The sequence below is a fragment of the Caenorhabditis briggsae genome, assembly GCF_000004555.2.
Source record: "Caenorhabditis briggsae complete genome, chrV, whole genome shotgun sequence".
Taxonomy (NCBI): Eukaryota; Metazoa; Nematoda; class Chromadorea; order Rhabditida; family Rhabditidae; genus Caenorhabditis; species Caenorhabditis briggsae.
Window position 1 is genome coordinate 303,124 of NC_013488.2, and position 16,856 is coordinate 319,979.

At 38.6% G+C, this 16,856-nt stretch overlaps 3 protein-coding genes across 3 annotated transcripts; 1 reads left to right on the forward strand and 2 right to left on the reverse strand.

Moving 5' to 3' along the window:
* Window positions 1-89: 89 nt before the first annotated feature.
* CBG11449 lies at window positions 90-4,958 on the reverse strand (the record flags this gene model as incomplete). Its single annotated transcript, XM_045236469.1, has 13 exons — window positions 90-370; window positions 421-553; window positions 579-1,005; window positions 1,052-1,160; window positions 1,644-1,720; window positions 1,769-2,320; window positions 2,365-2,566; window positions 2,613-2,915; window positions 3,664-3,890; window positions 3,941-4,221; window positions 4,267-4,456; window positions 4,502-4,782; window positions 4,827-4,958. 13 exons carry the CDS (start codon window positions 4,956-4,958, stop codon window positions 90-92), a joined length of 3,195 nt encoding a protein of 1,064 aa, XP_045094524.1.
* A 3,633-nt stretch (window positions 4,959-8,591) lies between these two features.
* On the forward strand, window positions 8,592-10,724 carry Cbr-sptl-3 (the record flags this gene model as incomplete). The annotated part of the gene is made up of 8 exons (XM_045236470.1): window positions 8,592-8,632; window positions 8,684-8,873; window positions 9,049-9,203; window positions 9,376-9,846; window positions 9,895-10,114; window positions 10,163-10,425; window positions 10,474-10,603; window positions 10,653-10,724. 8 exons carry the CDS (start codon window positions 8,592-8,594, stop codon window positions 10,722-10,724), a joined length of 1,542 nt encoding a protein of 513 aa, XP_045094525.1.
* Window positions 10,725-12,292: 1,568 nt separating this feature from the next.
* On the reverse strand, window positions 12,293-15,706 carry Cbr-cyp-35C1 (the record flags this gene model as incomplete). Its single annotated transcript, XM_002635159.2, has 8 exons — window positions 12,293-13,168; window positions 13,212-13,369; window positions 14,092-14,591; window positions 14,643-14,935; window positions 14,982-15,102; window positions 15,158-15,290; window positions 15,340-15,484; window positions 15,527-15,706. The coding sequence occupies 8 exons, from the start codon at window positions 15,704-15,706 to the stop codon at window positions 12,293-12,295; spliced, it is 2,406 nt and encodes an 801-aa protein (XP_002635205.2).
* Between the last annotated feature and the right edge of the window lie 1,150 nt (window positions 15,707-16,856).

Genomic DNA, 16,856 nt, shown 5'->3' on the forward strand with positions numbered 1-16,856 from the left:
TCTCAAGGATGACAAATGAGCTGAAAAATGATAGGAAACTGAAAAGGTAAAATTTGAACACAGAGAAGAAAAAACAATAAAAGATTCATTCAAGCAAAAGTAAGAGTTTTATTAATCATTTGCTTGAGAGTTCCAACCGACAAGTCCTCGTATCCCTTGAATCTCTCCTTTATGTCATCCACATTCTTCGCGGACTCCAGAGCATTCGTAAGAATATCCTTCAATTCATGCTTATCAGCCATCTGGATAGCAAACTCTGGTTCAATTTGTTTGGTGTTCAACGCGTATGTCAGGTACTGTTTACACGATAATTTCAACCCGTAGGTGTCAAACCGAGCGGACATTCTCAGAATCATATCCACGTTGGCTTCTGCAAAGTTTTGTAATTTATAGTAGAAATTCTGATTTACAGGAACTGACTCTCAATACGAATTGCAACTGCGTAAAGGAATTGGAGGAATTCGTTGAACTCCAGACTGTCAACGTCTTCAATTTTGATATCATCAGTGTTCGCAAAAAGATTTGAGATGACTGGAGAATGGACAGAGAGAATCTGAAATTTTTTTTCTTATTATGACAGAAAGTTTGAAATTTTTTACCATTTTGTTCGCATAGAATTTGGTGTTCCCGGCCGTAATGGTTCCATCAGAATATTCTCCCTTCTCCAAAAAGTTGAAATATTTCGCTGTCTCGAAACCTTCCACCTTCTTGACTCCAACAATGACACGGAACGTAAGCTTCTTGTCTTTATAGAATCCATTAGCCTCGTCCAACACTTCATCCAGTTTGGTGAATGTTCTCCATCCACGATTCTCGGCTTCTTCAGATTCGAACGAGAAGTCCATTTGACGAGCGATCGATTGTTTTGGTCTCTCGATGTTCTCCAAAACGATACGAAATTGTCCGAATGTTTTCCAAGCACTCGCAACGTCAACCGGAGAGCAGAAGAGGAACGCAGAGAGGTATTTTCCTTTGTACGTGGAGTTGATACAGACGTTCAGGTGCCTGAGACAACATATAGGTTCAGAAGAATAGCAAGAATCAAAATTACCAATCAATGTCTCCAGTTGCATAATGTGGACTATTCTGTCCAGTACCATCCAACTTTTCGATGTCGTTGACGTCAAATGTAAACTCGTTACGTCCGAATTCGTAGTAATCTGTGAAATTTTAAATTACCTACCGTAAAACCTGTAATAGAAGGGCCCCCACACTGTCATTTTTGAGCTCAATTATCCCGGCTCTTATAAACGATATCAAAAATGTGTCAACTAATAAAATGCTTGTGAGTTTATGATACGCAATTTATCTGTTGACAACTTTTTCATGTCCTTAGGAACCGAGATAAATTGGCTCAAAGTTAAAAGTTAGGAGCCCTTCTATTACAGGTTTTTAAGTATATCAGTATTACCTGCGATAGTTTTCGACATATTTTTTACCTCTTCTAGGGATTAGACGGCTGGTGAATGTTAAAAACCAGCGCCTCTAGAAAAAAAACACGTCGCATGACATACTGCAACGTGTTCTTGATGACTGGGTTTTTTCCTTTGTTTTGCCACTAGGTCATTGAATGTTAACAAAAAAACGAGTCAATTCAAAGATTTTATTCACGAAAAGTTCTTATGATATCTTTTTTCAGGTACAAAACCCATCTTCACATCCACCCGTACACTTGGAGCATGGCGTCCCTTTCTCGTACATTTTTCCATTTAGAAGGCCACTGAAAACTCAAAATTACTTTTTGTCAAAATAATTTTATAAAACCTACATATCTCCGAAATGACACCAAATCTTATTGGCACAAGTGTTTGGAGCACGAGCACATCCGACTTTGGTCATTTTCGGCCACAGAATCGTGTAAATTGCGGACCAATTGTAGACTTCTGTATAAGACTGCTCCGTGGTTGTGGATCCATACATTTCACCAATTGATGACAATCCAGCCGCTTTATCTAGGAACGTATCTGCCAAAATTTCACGATAATTAGTACCATGAGCCACTTGGCCTGGGCAGTTGTTTGCAACATCAAGAGCAGATGCGGTAAGGGTGTCGTCCCAAACCTTAACAAAACATGAAAGAATGTTTTTTTTTAATTTGCTGCCTACCAATTTACTCATCGCTGAAACGTTAGCTCCTAATGAAAACTTGCTTCTGGCTCCATTAAACTCATCCAACACCTTTTTCTGAAACTCATCATCTGACAATTTGGATCCATCGAATGGGGGTTCCTTGCACGCCAGCTTCTCACATTCACAGTTTTTACACAGATCGTCCTTGGAAGTCTCCATTGTGAATATCGGGTCAGACTTCTGATCCGCTCTGGAAATTCAAGATATTTCCTATCCCAGAACTTTTTTTCTCACTTTGGTCCTAAGAAGCAAATAAGATTATTTTCCTCTCCAGTCATCACATCCTTGCAGACTTTGAAAGCACATCCGATTCGTGTCCAATCGCTTCTATAATAATCGTAGAACTTTGAAAATTCTTCTCTGGAATTCTTGAGTTCGGATCCATATTCCTTGATGTGTTCCGTAAATGCATCAAGATTTTCCCAGAGGTCCGAAACTAAAAAAAAATACAATATTTTACTACTAGACACCTAATATATCACCAATTCGGTGTTGAGTTTTTGTTTCTTGGTTATTTGTAGTCGTGACAATTTCCTTATCAGAAAGTGTTAACCGCAATTTCGCAAATCCGTCGGAGTCATCCAATGGTTCACAGGTGTCAGTGGTTTTGAATGCCAACCAAGCCAACGATATGTCCCATTTCAACCAGTACAGATCCGATACATTTAGGTCATAGATTAACGAACGTCGGGGATCATTTAACAGTCGCAATACTTCGGTGAACATTTCAGTTTCACTAGGACTCTTTGTCACCATTGTGATGGTTGTAACGGCTGCACAGTGTGCTAAAGAGGAGAGAATCGAATACAAGTGAAGATTTTGATGGGGGTAATTTACCAACGAGAAAGATGATGCTGAATAGTTGAAACAACATTCCTATGGAGTTGAAATAACCCTCAAGAGCGGAAAGAAGATGCAAAATGATATTACCCACGTTTCTAGGACAATTGGAGGAACTGGAAAAAATTTTAAGAGCAGCAGATGTTACAAAAATTTTCTTAGGAACTGTAGGATAATTACGATCACTAAAAAAGCTGAAAATTTCTGATAGAATCATCGCCTTCCACTTCTAGATTGAGTTCTAGGTACTGTAAACACTTTAATAAAGGCCACCCAAACCGTCAACTTCGAGCCCATATATCTCGTTCTCTGTAAAAGATATCAAACAATCACCAACTGATAAAGTTTTTATCATAATATTTGAAATTTTTTATCAGTTAAACACTTTTTGATATCATTTGCAGGAAATGAGATATAAGGGTTCAAATTTGAATGTTTGGGTGGCACTCTCTCAGACTGTATACAATAAGTCTAGAACCGAATCTTACTGTACCGAGTGCTATTTTCATTTCTTCAATTTATCCCAGTTTTCCCAAGTTCTGAGTTGATAAGAACAGGTGAAGTGAATCAAGGATTACTTTAGAATCAAGGATTACTGTAACCAGATCAATAAAAATTCTTTATAAATCACATTTTATCAAAAGTTATAATTATTTGTGAAGAGATAATAAACAAGTAACAAGGCTGCAATACTTGCTCCAATAAAACAAACAAGTAGAGCAACAGATTTTCCAGTGTCTTCCCAAATTGTTCCATGGTAAATGCTTGTAGTTTCAGCAAGAGGAATTTCCGAAAGAACCACTGCAGAATTTTCTGACGAATTTTCCTTCTTTGGATTCACGCAAAGACCATCGTTACACCCATCAGGGCACTGGTCACAAGGAGTCCCTTTTGAGAATATTGGTTGATCTGTGGAGAGCCTGAAAATGATTGGTGATCATTGAAGTGTGATCATCAGCTGACTACTAACCAATCTGGACCTAGCACACAAATATACGAGTAATTCGAACAACAAGCAGTATCCAGTGGGACACATCCAAACTCTTTCCGATCTGGAGCAAACATTTCAAAAGTTGTGTTGCCAAGGATTTGAGATCCATCGATTGTGTCATGTGTAAAGAACCATGAAGATCCGAGAGGATCCAAAGTTCTCGGATGCATGTAATAATGTGTCCCCAGGAATCCAGCAAAGTTTGGCTCACAAGCAAATCCAAGTACTTCTGCTATCATTGCTGCATCATTAGACCAGTTCTGCGTTTTTAATAACAGCAATAAATGGATTTAAAACTTGCTTACCATTTCATACATCCTACTGTAACCGAATTTCTTTGCGACCGCCCGTCTGTCATGATTCCAGCTCATCATTTTAGCTTGAAAATTTGATGGATCCATGGAAACATAATCAATAGGTTGCTCTTCGCAAAGATTTGGGTACTTCTCAGATTTTACACATCCATACTTTTCCAACCGACTCGATGCGTACTCTCTTAAATACTTGGCTCTTAATGGCTCGTGATTAGAACGACCCTACCTGCTATCAAAAACACAATACTGATCAAAACCAGATGAGCAATTTAAAGGCGCACAACCCATTCGAGAGCCAATATTCAAAAAGATTCTAACAGTTTTGTTTTGTAGAGTAGAAATAGTGGGAAGTGGACCCAGGGAGAAGTATTGCGTGGAGTTGGAACCTATCAAAAGATTCTGGAGATCATCATTATTAATAAGGACTTCTCCTGTCTCCAAATCCCCTTTTGATGGGCATTCTTTTGCTTTTTCCTCTGCGTAGTATACCAGGGAGATATCAGTCGTCTGAAAATTTGGAATGAAGTTTTTTCGTATTCATTAAGAGGTACAATTCTGTAGCTAGTTGTCCCTTCATCCAAAATATTCTTCACCGCGTTGAATACTTCTACAGTATTCAAACCATTCGCATCGGATGATCCGAGAAGAAGACTGATGGAGAGGAAAAGAATCCAGAAGTTCATGATGGAACTTTAAACTGATGATGTTGACAGAGTGGAGTTTGTTGGATCAAGGATGTTCCAATGCCCCAGAGCCATACCAGGGCAACTCGATGTCATCTGGAGCAATCCATTCCTGGTAAACCAGAACATTCGAATTTCCAAGTATTTCTGCAACACATTTCTAGGACATATTTCTGTTTTCTTTCTGTTTTCTTTATTGTCATTCCGTTTCAAACTCCACACATTTTATTACAGCCGGTAAACTACACTTAAAAATTGGAATGTCGATCAACTCCACCATTTGAATACCCTCTTTCTTCTTTCCTCTTTTTACTGTCATTCTAGTACAAGAAAATCGGAGTTGTGGAAGACCGAAAGTTTCACAACGACAACTACCGTAACCTAAAAATATTTTCATTTTCCGTATTTATTTTCTCGTTTTTCTGAAAAGTCAAATCAAGACAGTAAATCCGGTATATATAATTTTTGAAAGGTTACAGTAGTTGTCGTTGTGGCACAGGGTCCCACAATTGAAGGACCTTCAGCCACGGCATCGGGTTTATTAGGTTGGCGGGAAAGTCTTTGTCACTCTGTTTGTTTAATCACTGTTCTCGTATATGGAGGCTGTGTATGATATCGACTTTAGTGAATAACAAGGTGATAAGAACCTTCCATATAAACAAGTCCCCATCTCCTTCCCTGCTCCTCATCTGTAATTGAAACGATATGTTTGTTCCCACTGCTATTCACATCAGACATGTTTTGATTTACCTCTTCCTATCTCACACCACGATGAAGGATTCGGAAACTTTCTTGAAGAATGTGTACAACACACATGCCCCTCACTACAATACTATTCGCAATTGGTTCCATCGTTTCGAAAAAGATGACTTCTCGCTCGATGAAAAGGATCGCTCTTGGAGACCCCGTGAGTTGGATTTGGACAAGCTGAAGCACGCATTGCAATCGGATCCATTTCAATCTAGCCGTGAACTAGCTGTCACATTCGGAGTTCACCATAGCACAGTCCTTGAAGGTTTGAAGTCTCTTGGAATGAGAAAACTTTTTGGTCGATTCATACCTCATCACCTGACTCAAGCCAACCTTGACCGCCGAGTCGACGATTCGATTACTCTTCTCACTCTCCACGCGGGCGATCGATGGCTGGACCGGCTAATAACCGGAGATGAGAAGTGGGTCTTCTACGATAATCACCACAGGAAATCCCAGTGGGTTGGAGAAGGAGAGAGCCCACAGGATGTCCCCAAACCCGACCTTCATCCGAAAAAAGTTATGCTCTCTGTGTGGTGGGGAGTGGACGGCCCCATCTACTGGGAACTTCTGCCCGAGGGCAAAACAATAACTGGAGACCTCTACACTACTCAACTACGAAACCTCAAGAAAGCAGTCGACCGTTCGGCCCTGAAAGACAAGAAAGTGTACTATCAACATGATAACGCTCGCCCACATGTTTCGAAACAAGTGAAGCAGGAGCTGATGGGATATGGATGGAATGTTCTCCCTCACCCCCCGTATTCTCCTGATCTTGCTCCTTCCGACTATTGGTTATTTGGCGATATGACACGTGCCTTCGAAGGAAGAAGCTTCAATTCCCGTGGAGCGGTCGAAGCGGCACTCAAACAATACTTTGCCTCACGCCCGGCTGGATTCTACCGCAATGGAATCCATAAATTGAGGGAACGTTGGAGACATGTTGTTGATAATGATGGACAATATAATTAATTATTCGGTTATTTTTTCTTTGAGAAATAAACTATTGAAAAAGTGACAAAGACTTTCCCGCCAACCTAATAACTAGATTGGCCAAAATGGCGTTTTCTGGCGACCCACGCCGCTTTTAATTTTTGCACTGGCCACCAGTGCCAGCAAAAATTTTCACAGGCATTAAACGCCTGGTTTTTAAAAGATGACTTTTTCAATAGAAAATACTTCATAGAGAAAGATTGAAAAAGAAAAAAAACAACAGATGATCGAAACAGTCAAATGGAATGAAATTGATATTTTTAGTCCTTCGAAATATTTCATTACTTCTGGAATTCTGTTTGAAATTTTGAAAATCTGGTGTCTGAAGCTTTTGAAAAATGTTTTCCGAAATTTCAGAATTTCCGAATTTTAAAAAGTCTATGGTTTGTGTGATTTTGAAAGTTTATGGATTTCATGAAACTACACTTTCCTGAAAGTTTCCGAACTTCGTTTTTTTTTGAGTTTTTTGAAACCTGCATTCTGAAGTCCCGAAAATCAAAGTTTACAACTTTAAATTCTAAAAAGCTAAACAACTACTTTTGAACTAAACCTTAATCCAGACATAATCACAATAACTATTAATGGAAGACTAGTGGTAACTTCTCAAATACCAAATTCGTTCTAACATTTTATAATTTCCATTCTCTCTCTTTAACTTCAATTATCTGACTTCTTGTGAAACATATGATCAAACTGTCAACTGCCAAAATGTTTTTCTTGACATTTGGCGCATTTTATCAGTTGACGGTTTGTTGCTATCTTTTATAAGAACTGAGATAATTAAAATTGAAGCTACAGTGAGGGGATATTAGTGAATCAAAAGGTAAATTCTATTCTCAAAAAGAAAGCGGCGTTTGACGCCGGTTTAAATTTTAAACAGGCAAATATTAAAAATTTCGCTGGCTTTCAACGCAAATCACGTGAAATTGAAAGGCCCATAGCACTGGCGGCCAGCAACAACCCTAGGTTTTGGCGCGTTCAAAGTTGATTTCCAGGAAATTAATTGCTGGAAAAACGCTGTCCAAAGCAGCCATTGTTTTCCAGATGCCTCCGCTTCGAGACCCGCCGTAAATCGACATGAATCAACAGGAAGAACACAGTCAAAACGAGTGATACAGTAGTTTACTGTTGCTGTAAATCTGAAAAACAATCGCAGCTTTGGACAGCGTTTTTCCAGGAAATTACTCCTGGAAATCAACTTTGAACGCGGCATTTAACAATAATAGCTGCTGAAATATTTTTCTCTTTCTGTTCCTCGAAAAATTCTCCAATTTCAATAACCTTTGGTTCTCTATTGCAACACTTTTCTAGGTAATTCCAAAGATAATACCTTTCCGACGATCTTTTGTTTTGTGAAAGGTCGCCTCGTTCTTTTCAACGATCGGCAACACCTTTTGGCTCATTAAAATTGAATATCAAGCGGTTCCTATTACTATACGAACCACTTGTATATGTTACATGACATCAGAAGCCGGTCTCACCATACATATTGATGCACGTGAACATGAATCATGCCATATTTTGTGTTTTCTCTTCTCTGCCCCCACCCCGTCTCTTGTAGCCCCGAAGAATGTCTCTCCCGCGTATCTTCCCATGTACTTTGCGCTCTGCCCGCGATCAGTTTTTTTCTCCACCACTGATTACTTGATTGATAAGTATATCATCTCTCACTTTTCTCGCGTTTCCTGACCCGTTTCCTCTTGTCTTTGTCCTCCAAAACTTGCAAAATCCCCCCGAAATGCGAGGGGAATGCAAACGCGCCCCATCGCTCTACTAGTAAACAATTTTTTCGGGTAATTTTCACCGGCGATCGTTCAGTTAATTTTTTTATGGTTTCAACGAATTCGTTAACGAAACCAATATATTTTTAACACTTTCAGATTCTACAAAATGGGTGGGACTCAAAATGGGAAAGCCGTGGCGAATGGAAGGTTTCTTTCTTCTTCGGAATATATTTGAAATTTTCAACTTTCAATTTTCAGAGTGAAAAACGGAAAGATAACCGAGAAAGACACGATTCCATTGGAAGAATGCCCAAAACCAGCATTTTATGTGTTCTGGCTGGTTCAATTGAACATCACCATGATGCTTCTGGGTGCAATGGTCGCCACACTGTTCGATAAATGGGGAATTGTGAAGACAAAACGGGCAAAAGGAGATCCCAGAATGGAGGTTCGTCGAAAATTGTTCATTTGGTGTTGTTCTTTCCAGTCACTTATCACAGTTTGATAAGAAATCTTGACATGCGGAAATGCGGTTAGAAATTATTTTAGACAACCGTCACATAAAACTTTATCAGTCACAGAGTTGCTGTATGATTCACTTAGAAAATTTTGGTTTTTTTCAGGACTTTGCACCACTTGGAAACAGCTTCGATGCCACGTACACAGATCATATTTATCGACGATCAACCGATGTTGTCAATAGGCCGATTAGCGGTGTTCCAGGAGCTATTGTTAGGCTGAAAGATAGATATAGTGACGATCACGGATGGACACAAAAGTAAGTGTTGTTGAAAATGTTCTATGATGACTGGAGACTTAATACTACAAGAACTCTTGCAATCTGGTTTCGTCTCGGACAGATTAGCAGAGAAGAACATGTGATATTGAAACAATTGTCCGCAACTTTTCTTATCAGCATTAATTTATAACTATACAAACAACTGTTGCAGATACTCGGGTAGCGAAACAGAAGTCATCAATCTTGGATCTTACAATTATCTCGGATTCTCTCACCGATCGGGTGTTTGCGCCGATGCCGCTGCTGCTCAAATAGATAAATATGGAATAAATTGTGGAGGATCGAGACAGGAATGCGGAAACCATCTTTCCCATAAATCAGTCGATCGTACCATCGCTGAATACCTGAGAGTAGAGGATGCTGTCGTTTTCCCTATGGGTTTCGCCACTAATTCGATGAATATTCCGGCTCTTGTCGACAAAGGATCTCTTATTCTTTCTGATCGGCTGAACCACGCATCGCTGGTCACTGGATGCCGTTTATCTGGTGCACACACTTTAGTCTTTCGTCACAATAACGCTAAAGATTGTGAACGAAAATTGCGAGATGCTTTGTCTGGAGTGAGCCCGAAGACTGGACAAAAATATAACAAAGTCCTGATTATCATTGAAGGAATCTACAGGTTTCATTATTTTTCCATCATCAGTTAAAACAGTTAAAAAAATTTCAGCATGGAAGGAACCATTGTCGATTTGCCATCGTTTATCGCTATCAAGAAAAAGTATAATTGTTATCTTTTTCTCGATGAAGCACACAGTATCGGAGCAGTCGGTCCAAGTGGAAGAGGTGTTGCCGAGTATTGGGGATGTGATCCCAAAGATATTGATATTATGATGGGTACTTTGACAAAGTCTTTCGCTTCGGCTGGAGGATATATGGGCGGTGCGAAGGTATTATCAGCAGTTTGATAAATTTTTTGAGTTTCACGATTTTTTTAGAAAACTATCGATCACATTCGCCGTTATTCCGCTGGTACTTGTTACGGAGTGACCATGTCGCCTCCACTCATCGCTCAAGTCGAAAAAGCAGTTCAGATTATGTGCGGCCAAGACGGCACAGATATCGGCCGTCAAAAAGCCATTCAACTTCTCGAAAATTCCCGATACTTCCGGAAGGAACTTCGCAAACGAGGATTTCTAGTTTATGGAAATAATGATAGTCCAGTAGTGCCATTAATGACATTTTATATCACTAAAGTTGTGTAAGTGATGTCTGAAAAGCTGTTCGTATTCAGTTTCTTTGTTTTCAGCGAATTTTCACGACGAATGCTCAAACATAACATTGGAATAGTGGCGGTCGGATATCCAGCCACTCCACTGTTGGAAGCACGGGTTCGCTTCTGTTTAAGTGCCGATCACACAAAAGAGCATTTAGATTATGTAAGCCATTTCTTGTGCTATATGCATTATTATAACTTTTTTCTTATAGATTCTGGAAGCTCTCGAGCAAGTCGGTGCTGAAACGAACACATTTTACGGGAAGAAAATCACTGACGAGTAACTAGGAACTTTTTCTTCTAGCTTGTTATGTTACGCTTGTTGTCTGTTTCCATCGGCAATTACTCTTTGACTACACCACTCTTTGACTACACCTACTCTTTGACTCCACATTCTCTTTGACTACATTTATCTCTTCGACTACACTTGTCTCTTTGACTACACTTTTTTGTTTTATAGTCTTTTTTGACTGAATTTATTGGAGTTTCCGATTTTTGTCTCATATTATAGGCTTAGGCTAAAACACCAGTTTTCCGGTAACCGTTTCAGCCTAAGCCTTTGTTTGTACAGAAAATAACAAAATTTTGGAAATCTCAGCGAAAAAAGTGAGAATTTTGCTGATTTTCGCGAATTTCAGTACTTTTTTCACTGTTATGTATTTTTGGAATTGATAGTTTTTTGTTTAAAATTATAGGCTTAGGCTCAAATTCTTCTTATATTCTGTAAGAACGCACACAAAAACTGCAGAAAATTTAAAATTTTTTAAAGTGTAGTCAAAGAGACAAGTGTAGTCAAAGAGATAAATGTAGTCAAAGAGACTTTGTAGTCAAAGAGAATGTGGAGTCAAAGAGTAGGTGTAGTCAAAGAGTGGTGTAGTAAAAGAGTAATTGCCGTTTCCATCGTCTCTGCCTGTACTCATTCATATTATTTCCTTTTTCTGTTCTTGCCTGCCATCTATTCTAACTTTATCTGCCATTAACATTTATCTAATTCCTAGGATTTTGCAATAATAACTGCACATTCCACTTCTAAATATGTATTCTCGTTTTTCTTCTTTTTCGCTTCACAATAATAATTTATAGGTGGACAATTTCATGACACAATATGTACACGAATCTTGTTTCTTTTTCCCCAATAATGAATCCAAACTTGAACAGAAATTGTATACTTTATTCTTAAAACTAGAAAATTTTACAGAATTAGATTTTTATAAACTCCATGTCATAGACCGCGCATCTCTTGGCCATTGTGAACGGCAAAACTTCTTTAGTTGGCGGTAATCCGCCGTGTGGTTTGAAGTTGTAACGAAGGAGAAGGTTTCCGATGATCTAAAAAAATAAATGTCAGAAAAAGCCAAAAAGTGCGGTCAAGTTGGTGTTGATGGGAATTTTTAAACGGGGGTTGTTCCGAAGGACGGGGGTTGTTCTGATGTAAGAACGCGTTGTTTTGATTTTTTATTTGTTGGAATTTTGTTTGAAATTTGTTTTCGTTTATTCTCGACCTGCGAGCAGGATGAGCTTCCATAATAATAATAGATAACCCATCAACTCCGGACCGCAGAATGAGTAGAAAACTGAATTTGCTTACAGTACTGGCCATAAAGAATGCGACAACTTGTTTTTTGAAGATAACTTTTTGAAAACTCAACTTTTCAATCCGAATTTTTGGTAAGATTTTTTCAGCACTATCAAAAACTTTTAGGCTAAGTTGGTTTTAATATTCTGCTACAATTTTTTTGAAAATTAATTTTTTTCGAAAATTCATGAAAATGACATTTTTGGAGATCTATACAAAGAAGCTCAAGAAACACCGGAGGTCAAAAAAAAAAAAAAGGTAACAATAAAAAGTGACTTAATATTTCGTTGGGTATCCTTTCGCATTGATAACAGCCTTGCATCTACGTGGCATCGACTCCAGGAGCGTCTGAACCACCGTCATCGGGATACTCTTCCAAGCAGCTTCGAGTTGAGCAAACTTTTGATTGGCATTGGATGCTCTGACTCCTTTGAGGCGGCGTTCCAGCTCCTCCCACATATGCTCGATGGGATTCAAGTCTGGAGATTGACTTGGCCATTCTAGGAGGTTCACACGGTGACGTCTGAACCAATTGGCGACATGACCCGAAGTATGCTTCGGGTCATTATCCTGTTGGAACACCCACGATCGGCCCAAATTTGCTCTTGCCCATGGTCTCATTGTGTTCTCCAGGATGTCTTCGTACACATATCGATCCATGGTTCCAACGATTCTCTTCAATGGTCCCATAGAAGTGTCGGAGAAGCATCCCCAAACCATCACAGATCCACCTCCATGTTTCACAGTTGGACATTGGTACTGTGGAGCATACCTGGAGCCAATGGGACGTCGAATCCACTGAATACCATCAGTTCCGAACATATTGAACTTCGATTCATCGCTCCAGATGTGATTTGCCCACTCACGGGGGCCCCAGGACAAGTGCTGTTTAGCCCATTCAACGCGAGCTTTTCGGTTTTTCAAACTGACGAGTGGTTTTTTGACTGGTCTTCGTCCGTGCAGTCCAGCAACTTGCAAACGTCTTCTAATAGTTCTTCTCGATGGTACCGGTTCATTTGGAGACGTCACAGAAAGTTGAATATCCGTAGATGTGCGTCTAGGATCTTCTCGGCATGCGCGCAAAATGTTCCGATCCATATTTCTGGAAGTGGTTCGGGGTCTTCCTGGAGATTGGCGATGAACAACGCCATTCTAAATTGTTAAATTTAGTTGAGAAAGCTGATTGAAACCTCACATCATCTCGATTTTTCTTCAGAATACGGTAAATTTGGCTGGAAGAACAACTAAACTGAGTTGCAAGTATCTTCGGATGCGCGCCGAGTTCATGACCACGCACAATGCTTTTTCGCTCGTCCACAGAGAAGGATTTTTTCCCGAATGGTCTAACCATATCTGAAAAACAATAAAACAATAACTAAAACTAATTCCAATTAGTTGTCTTTCAACTTTATTTAAAAAAACCAAAAATCATGAAAAATATGCAAAATGAAAAAAAAAATGAAAACAATTGAAAAAAAATTTTGTTTGCAAGATGATGCAATTTCCAAGTACGCAAGTTTTCGTAACTTTCCAATGTGTCTACAGTAAAAAATTCGAGTTGAAAAGTTGAGTTTTCAAAAAGTTATCGTCAAAAAACAAGTTGTCGCATTCTTTATGGCCAGTACTGTATATACTCGACTAGATTGAAGCAGCCGACGTTTCACGGGAAATGGCAAGCCGGGCAGCAATGAGATCAAAATTAATTTTAATCAGGTTGTAAGTCTAGAGCGGATATAATATTACGAATACATGGAGTTTTGGACGTTTTTCAAATAAAATTTTCCCCCACGCTTTTCCGATGGAATGCAGACACAAAACTGTAAGACTTGGAAACTAACTTTTACTACAATATCGGCGTTCGAGCGCATTTAGATGACGTTCCGGAAAAAATGACGTGCGAATTTGCTTCCGAAGAAAATCGAGATAGCAAAAATGAACTTTTTCCAAAACAAAAGTGCAAAACTATTCAAATTACGACTGTTGAATACATTCTCTGTCGAAATGTATGTAATCACTTCCTATTGAAGTCGTTACATTTAAAAGGGGTTCTCCACGTAATAAACCAATCAATGAACCTGCATATCTCACCAAATAAAGCTCTGCTTTGGCCAGAGCCTCTCCCAGACACGATCGCTTTCCAATACCAAATGGAATGACTTGTTGAATCAAATTCTCATTTTTCAAGAATCTTTCTGGCTCGAATTTCTCCGGATCCTCAAACACTTTTTCATTTGTATGAAGAGCGCTCAGTTGGGCAGCAATCAGGCATCCAGAATCCACCGGATGCCCTCCGATTACTGTAGGCTCTTTATTGAGCCTCCAAAAGTTGACATTCAGAATCGATGCGTGTCTCTGGACTTCAGCAAGTGTTGCATTCAAATATGGAGTCTCATTTTTATCTTTCAGTGATAGATGTCGAGATGCTCCGTTGGTCACTTTCATCAATTCGTTTCTTAATTTATCCATCACATCTGGATTGTTAAGGAATCTGATAAAAGCAGAAATCAGCGTCATTGTTGTAGTCTCCTGACCAGTTATCCATAGATCTAACACTAACATCTTCAGGTTTTCTTCACTGAAATCAAATCTGGGGTAAATAAATAAAAGTTCTATTAGTATCCCTCACTTGTAAACTTCACTTTTTGGGTCTTGCTTCATTTTCAGCAAGAACGCATCCACAAAGTCTTCTACGTTGTCAGGATCAATCTCATATGTTCCTTTAATATAATCTCTGGATCTTTTAACTGCGTCTTCTGATACATAGTCTAATAGTTTGAAGTTGTCGGAAATCAATTCATCGAAACTTTTCGAAAATAATGTTTTCAGAATCCACACTGGAAGTACCAAATAAGTGGCTGAAAACTTTTCCATGGATTTGTCTACCATATGCTTGAAAGTCAAAAATCTATTCTTGTTTCTCTGAAAAAATAAGTTGAATGCATATTGCAAAAAATTCCAGCTGTACCTCATCAAACCGAAAACCCATGAGCATGTTGTTGATGATACTTCCAACTGTCAAGTCAAAAAATACATTGACAGTTTCCACAGCAGTTCCGTTGACCGACTTGGCATCAAGCTCTGAGCATCTGAGAGGATACATATATGGTTTTTGTTAACTATTTTTCAGAATATAAAGATTACCTTGTATTAAGTTCAGCTATAATTTTCTCCTCCATTAAATCTCTTCCCATTCCCATATTTCTCATTGTCAACATTGAAAACCTTCTCAGTTCTTGCCACTTGTCTCCATTTGAAAAGAAGACTCCGTTTCCTTCTGTAATGGTTTCGAAAGTAAAAAACTTCATTTCGTTTCTTCAACATACGTCGTATAAAATCGAAAAGTGGAGGAATATGTTTGTCTGCATATTTTGTTGCGTTCTTCACAAAAACTTCATGTGAAATCTCGTAGTTTGTTATGTTTACATGGGGAATCGGACCCAACCAAAGCGTGAAAACATCACCATATTGCTGAAAATTCCGATAATATCATGTCAATATCGATCATCTTACTTTTCGGTAATGGTTTAATGTGGCGACCATTCCTCCGGTTTTCCATAGTTGGTACCCAATTTGGTGCAAATTTCCAATGAGTGGAAAAGACGTTGGTCCAGGTGGAAGACGTTTTGATTTTAAATACTGTCTGGCTGATAGCCAGGCAATGATTGAAATAATCAATAGTAAGAGAAACATGGTGAAATGTTGAACATCAATCAGACTATACTCGTTTTATATACCCTCTAGGTACGTTATCTACACACTGAAAAGGCAACAAAAACAACAGACACAACATGTAGTTTGAATGATCAGACAGAGATCAGAAATGATGGTCTTTTTAGTGAACGAGTGTTGATAATTGCAAAGTTGTTTTGAATTTGAAACGATTTATGAAGAGTGTGGTCTGATTGAAATTTTGATTTTCAGTTATTCTCAGTCAGTCTGAAGCTAAACTTCTAAAACTGGTTCAGAACGGTATTTCCATACTTGCAACGCCCCGGGCAGTATTTATTTCACAACAAAAAGTTCAAAACACATTTTTTCTGAGCTATGCATCTTGACCCAACCATCATCTTTTCAGCTTCTAGAACCATACCGTGCTTCTGATAAATTTGGAATGCTTCATAAGTTTTATGGATTCAAGAAAAATTGACAAATAAATTTTTTCAGACACCCACCACACAACCACCTTCAAGAACATTTTGGAGTTCTGAAAAAATTCTATGCATAAAAAAACTGTGTCCCTCGAAATTCGAGCAATCTACTTTCTTATTTCCTCATGATACCTAAATTCGTCATCAGTTTTCCTTCAACTTTCAGACTTTTCCAAAATGCCATTAAATTTTTTTTCTGTTTCAATTTGTGCCTTGACCTAAAAGAGTGACTAATTCTTTACTCTTTAACTTTAACCAATACTCGAAACTAATACTCACGCACGTATTGACGCTCGTCACCGTTATCATAAGTCGGCCAGTAATTCTTATTTGTTCACCCAGAATGAAAAAAAGTGACGAGAAGATAGAATTGGGTGCAATGAATTGCCACAGTGGAAGTGCAACAAACCCATGTTCCCATCATCTCGTATTCTGAATTTTTCTCTTATTTCTCTATTTCTAAGTCTGAAACTTGTCGATTCAAGTTTTCATCTTTTTGATTCTGATAACGTTCAGGTCTGTCAATTTTTTGTAGTTCCGATTTTCAGACCGTTATTATTTCAGAGTCTCAACTTCAATCCAATACATGGCTTCATAAACTATACTGGCATTTCTAACCAATGTAAAAAAGTGTAAAAACATGGATAAACTCTCTAGAAATTATCACAAAATCCTCCTCGGAATGTTTATTG